This window comes from Triticum urartu, chromosome 1A, assembly GCF_056163025.1.
Source record: "Triticum urartu cultivar PI428250 chromosome 1A, HENAU_Tu73, whole genome shotgun sequence".
NCBI lineage: Eukaryota > Viridiplantae > Streptophyta > Magnoliopsida > Poales > Poaceae > Triticum > Triticum urartu.
The window spans coordinates 255,671,243-255,676,516 of record NC_141873.1 but is presented as its reverse complement, the minus strand read 5'-3'; the positions used below and the strand labels follow the sequence as shown (position 1 = coordinate 255,676,516).

Here is a 5,274-nt window from a genome sequence, read left to right as displayed (position 1 = left end):
TTTAGGCTATCCTCTTTCTTCTGTTGGAAATTGTCGTCTCCTTTAGGCTATCCTCTTTCTTCTGTTGGAAATTATTGTCTCCTATTCATTCTGTGAACTTCCGCACAAATGACACTCTGTTTTCAAGTTGTTCTTTCCATTTTCATTAAGGAGCTCCTTCAGTTAGTATGCTTGAATATTAAAAATCTTTAAATTTGCACTTTGTTCATATATGTCCGACATGCCTTAAAGTTCTTGCTAGAAGGTTAGAAATGGAGGAGCTAGACATGGATGGCGAGAAGGTGGCCAGACCCGAGTTTGCCTACCCCTACTGCTATGAGGACCATGAGGTCGCCTCCTTGTGCGCGCATGTAGAAGAGGAGCACCCATTGGAGTGGAGATATAGTTTGCACAATGTTCTGGTCCAGCAAAGTATTTTAGATGTGCAAAAGAGTAGTGTCTTGGGGTAGAAAATTAATATTGATCTTAAAACCTCGAGATAGAAAAAAGATCTTTTCACATTTGTTGCTGTTGAATCCTGACTAGCAATTATATAACCCTGAGGCCTCAGTTGCAATTATGTTACCTTCTTATTTGTTCTCAGGTTACTTGCCTTCTTCTTTCAACCCATCTCTCTAAGAATTATAGTGCAGGTTTTGTAGGGCAGGTTAAAGAACCCAATACAATGCTCTTTGAGTCGAGTTTTTTTATATTCTCTGACATGATTGTTGTGTGCACTTCTTACTGAAGATTATCCCGGTGTTATTTGCTTTCAGAAAAGAAAGAGACGGTTCAATGTGCGCTTCATATCATCACATCGAATGGAATAATCGAATAGGCTTATATATCATCATATCTGCACACATAATCTATTCTATGATTGTTTACCTCTTTAGTATACTGTTGTTAGATGATGAACTTATGCTATTTTATGCCAAGTAGTTAAATTTGTGTGCATCTTCTCATGGATCATACTTAGATTTTGCAATTGTGGCCCATAGGGCCATGCTAATTAGTGCTGGCCATGATCAGGAGTAAATTTATACAGATTTTTATTTGCATGTTATTTTGTCCAGCATGGAAGGCACCAATGGTGCTAATGTTTATGCTTATTTTCTTTGATAAAAAAATATACGTACAAAATCTGCTTGAAGTTTTAACTGTAACTGTATGTCTGCATTGGATAATTTCTTTTAGTGCATCAGGCGATCATCTGAAGTGAGGGGCTCTCTGGGAGAAATTATTATCGAGAACCTAAAGTTAGTTTTGTTTTTAGCAAAATCATTTAACCCGAATAGAAGAGAGCTCAGAGTCCTAGAGTGTAGACGAGGAGTAAAAGATCCTAATACCACCCAAATGGCGACGTGGGCCCGTAAGACACGCATCCATGTTAGTAAAAGTTTTGTAATGTCTAGACTCGACTTCGGCCAAGGAGTTGGAAAGGGGGATTCCTACAGGCAGTCGGCTCTGATACCAACTTGTGACGCCCCCGATTCAACCGTACACTAATCATACACGCAAACGTGTACGATCAAGATCAGGGACTCACGGGAAGATATCGCAACACAACTCTACAAATAAAAAAAAGTCATACAAGCATCATATTACAAACCAGGGGCCTCGAGGGCTCGAATACAAGAGCTCGATCATAGACGAGTCAGCGGAAGCAATAATATCTGAGTACAGAGATAAGTTAAACAAGTTTGCCTTAAGAAGGCTAGCACAAACTGGGATACAGATCGAAAGAGGAGCAGGCCTCCTGCCTGGGATCTTCCTAACTACTCCTGGTCGTCGTCAGCAGGCTGCACGTAGTAGTAGGCACCTCCCGAGTAGTAGTAGTCGTCGTCGACGGTGGCGTCTGGCTCCTGGGCTCCAACGTCTGGTCGCAGCAATCGGGTATAGAAAGGAGGAAAAGAGGAAGCAAAGCAACCGTGAGTACTCATCCAAAGTACTCGCAAGCAAGGAGCTACACTACATATGTATGCATTGGTATCAAATGGAAAAGGCTATCATATGTGGACTGAACTACAGAATGCCGGAATAAGAGGGGGATAGCTAGTCCTATCGAAGACTACGCTTCTGGTAACCTCTATCTTGCAGCAGAAGAAGAGAGTAGATGGTAAGTTCACCAAGTAGCATCGTGTAGCATAATCCTAACCGATGACCCTCCCCCTTGTCGCCCTGTGAGAGAGCGATCACCGGTTGTATCTAGCACTTGGAAGGGTGTGTTTTATTAAGTATCCGGGTCTAGTTGTCATAAGGTCAAGGTACAACTCCAAGTCGTCCCGTTACCGAAGATCACGGCTATTCAAATAGATTAACTTCCCTGTAGGGGTGCACCACATAACCCAACACGCTCGATCCCATTTGGCCAGACACACTTTTCTGGGTCATGCCCGGCCTCGGAATATCAACACATCGCAGCCCTACCTAGGCACAACAGAGAGGTCAGCACGCCGGTCTAAATCCTATGGCGCATGGGTCTGGGCCCACCGCCCATTGCACACCTGCATGTTGCGAATGCGGCCGGTGAGCAGACCTAGCAACATCCATTACAAAGGAAGTTGCGTTACGCGGTCCAACCCGGCGCGCGCCGCTCGGTCGCTAACGTCACGAAGGCTTCGGCTGATACCACGACATCGAGTGCCCATAACTGTCCCCGCGTAGATGGTTAGTGTGTATAGGCCAGTAGCCAGACTCAGATCAAATACCAAGATCTCGTTAAGCGTGTTATGTATCTGCGAACGCCGACCAGGGTCAAGCCCACCTCTCTCCTAGGTGGTCTCAACCAGCCCTGTCGCTCCGCCTCAAGTAACAGTCGGGGGCCGTCGGGAACCCAGGCCCACCACTACCTGGATGAAGCCACCTGCCCCTTCAGCCCCCATCTCCGAACAGTATCATAAGTAATGTAATAGTATAAGTATATATTATGCCCGTGATCACCTCATCACGGCCCAGTAGTATAGCATGGCAGGCGGACAAGAGTGTAGGGCCACTGATAATAAACTAGCATCCTATACTAAGCATTTAGGATTGCAGGTAAGGTATCAACAGCTGGTGCAACAATGACAGGCTATGCATCAGAATAGGATTAATGAAAAGCAGTAACATGCTACACTACTCTAATGCAAGCAGTAGAGAAGAATAGGCAATATCTGGTGATCAAGGGAGGGCTTGCCTGTTTGCTCTGGCAAGAAGGAGGGGTCGTCAACACCGTAGTCGATCGGGACAGCAGCAGTGGCGTCAGTCTCGTAGTCTACCGGAGAGAAGAGGGGGAAGAAACAATGAATACAATGCAAACAGATGCATATCGATGCATGACATGACAAGTAACGGTGCTAGGAGTGCCCTAACGCAGTAGTAGGTGATATCGGCAAAGGGGGGAAACATCCGGGAAAGTATCCCCGGTGTTTCACGTTTTCGAACAGATGGTCCGGAGGGGGAAAGTTGCGTGTTTGCTATGCTAGGGGTGTGTGACGGACGAACGGACTACGTATTTGGATTCGTCTCGTCGTTCTGAGCAACTTTCATGTACAAAGTTTATTCATCCGAGTCACAGTTTATTTTATATTAATTTACAAAGTTTAAAAATCCCTTTTTCTGAATTTCTGAAATTAGTTAATTAGAATTTAAATGCCTAAATACTTCTGTTACTAGGGTATTGGCTAGTCTATGTCTATGAACAGTGGGGTCCACGGGCTGAGTCAGCATGTACAGTCATCAGTTGACCAGTCAATGTTGACTGGTCAATAGGGTCAGCGGGGCCCACATGTCATTGACTCCTACTTTTTAACAGGGTCTTGTTTTAATTTAAGTTATCCTAATTAGTAGGTGGGGCCCTGCTGTTAGTGTCTATTAGAGGTTAGATAGTTTGACTAATTATATTAGATCCTAATCTAATCTGAATAGTCCGGCCAGAGGCATAGCAAGCCTCACGCCTATGCACACACATGCACCGCACATGGCACTCAACCATGGCTACGGCCACAACCAAGGCCAGTGTAGGAGCGGCCAACAACGGCAAAAGGCAGCAACGGCTATGGCTATGAGCAGCAGCGGAGATAGCAGTAGCAGGGAGCAGCAAAACAACAGCAAGAGCATCAGCGTAGGACAATATCAGCAGTAGCAGCGCAAGGAGAATCAGCAGCAGGTAGAGCGCGGGAGCGGCGCATGGCAACCGTAAGCAGCTGCAGCAATGGGCAGGAAGGCGCCCAGGAGGCGGCTACGAGCAGCGGGCGGCGCGGGCGCGGCCAGGGCGCACGCGCAATCGACCGGACACGGCGAGGGGCACTACCATGGGCGGCTAAGCATGGCCGCAGGCATGGAGCTTCGAGCACGATGGGATGCGCAGCCTACAGCATCGGATCGAAGGGGGAAACAGGGGAGAAGGAGGAGAAGCTCACTATGAACTCTTGGGGCATGGCCGGGGAGGCCAGAGGTGGACAAGAGCGGCGGCAATCGACGGCGGACGATGGCGATGTACGCGGCGAAGATGTCGTCGATGGCGAGCGCAAGGGACGGCTCCGGCTTGTCCAGGGGCAATGGAGAGGATGAAGAAGAAGAAGGCGGTCCCCTGGCCGTTCCCAGGTAGCGCAGGGAGGTTCCTGGCCTCGTGGTCAACGGCTGCGTGGCGCCAGATGCGCTCGGGAGAGAGCGAAAGGGAGTGAGGGAGGGGGTGGTTGGCGCTAGGGTCAGGAGGGGATCGAGGGGGTCCTTCTTATCCATCGGGGGATGCAGCGGATGGCCGCCGTGTGTGGCGTCCACGCCACGGACGACGTACGAGCGTCCACGACGCTCTGGATGAACAGGGGAGGAAGATGACCTCCCCATGGGCTGGGCTGTGTACTGTTGGCATAGAGCCCTACCGCACAATAGTTTCTTCCTCTTCCTCTTTTTTTATTTTCTGTTCCAATTTATCTTCGCCATTTTGTAATTTTTTTTAAAAAAATGTCATATGAATTTAGTTAAGTTTGAAAATTGGCACACAAATAGTATGCAATATAGTGGTGACACACCTAAGGTTTTGAGGTCATTTTGAAAGGCTCAAAATCATGTTTGAATTTAAAAGGTCCATTAAGATATTGTTGTCACTGGTTTTGATTATGCCATGCATTTCAGTACTTCCAAAATGTTGGTTAATGAATGAAAACCAGTTAGCGAATATTTGCAACCCAACGAACATTTTTAATTTACTGTCTGAAGAAATAATAATTTGACTTGTTTTTGGAATTTGAATTTGCTTTCGGCTTGGATCAAAGTGAGGTTTAGAAAATTAATCTTGATGACATGGCACCA

The 5,274-nt window shown here is 46.9% G+C and overlaps 1 protein-coding gene across 1 annotated transcript; it reads right to left on the bottom strand.

Annotated features, from left to right (window-relative positions):
- Window positions 1–1,557: 1,557 nt before the first annotated feature.
- On the bottom strand, window positions 1,558–4,843 carry LOC125532818 (uncharacterized). Its single transcript, XM_087518103.1, has 3 exons — window positions 4,383–4,843; window positions 3,158–3,235; window positions 1,558–1,858 (listed from the first exon to the last, which is right to left on the bottom strand). Exons 1-3 carry the CDS (start codon window positions 4,807–4,809, stop codon window positions 1,758–1,760), a joined length of 606 nt encoding a protein of 201 aa, XP_087374229.1. The 5' UTR covers window positions 4,810–4,843; the 3' UTR covers window positions 1,558–1,757.
- Window positions 4,844–5,274: the final 431 nt, after the last annotated feature.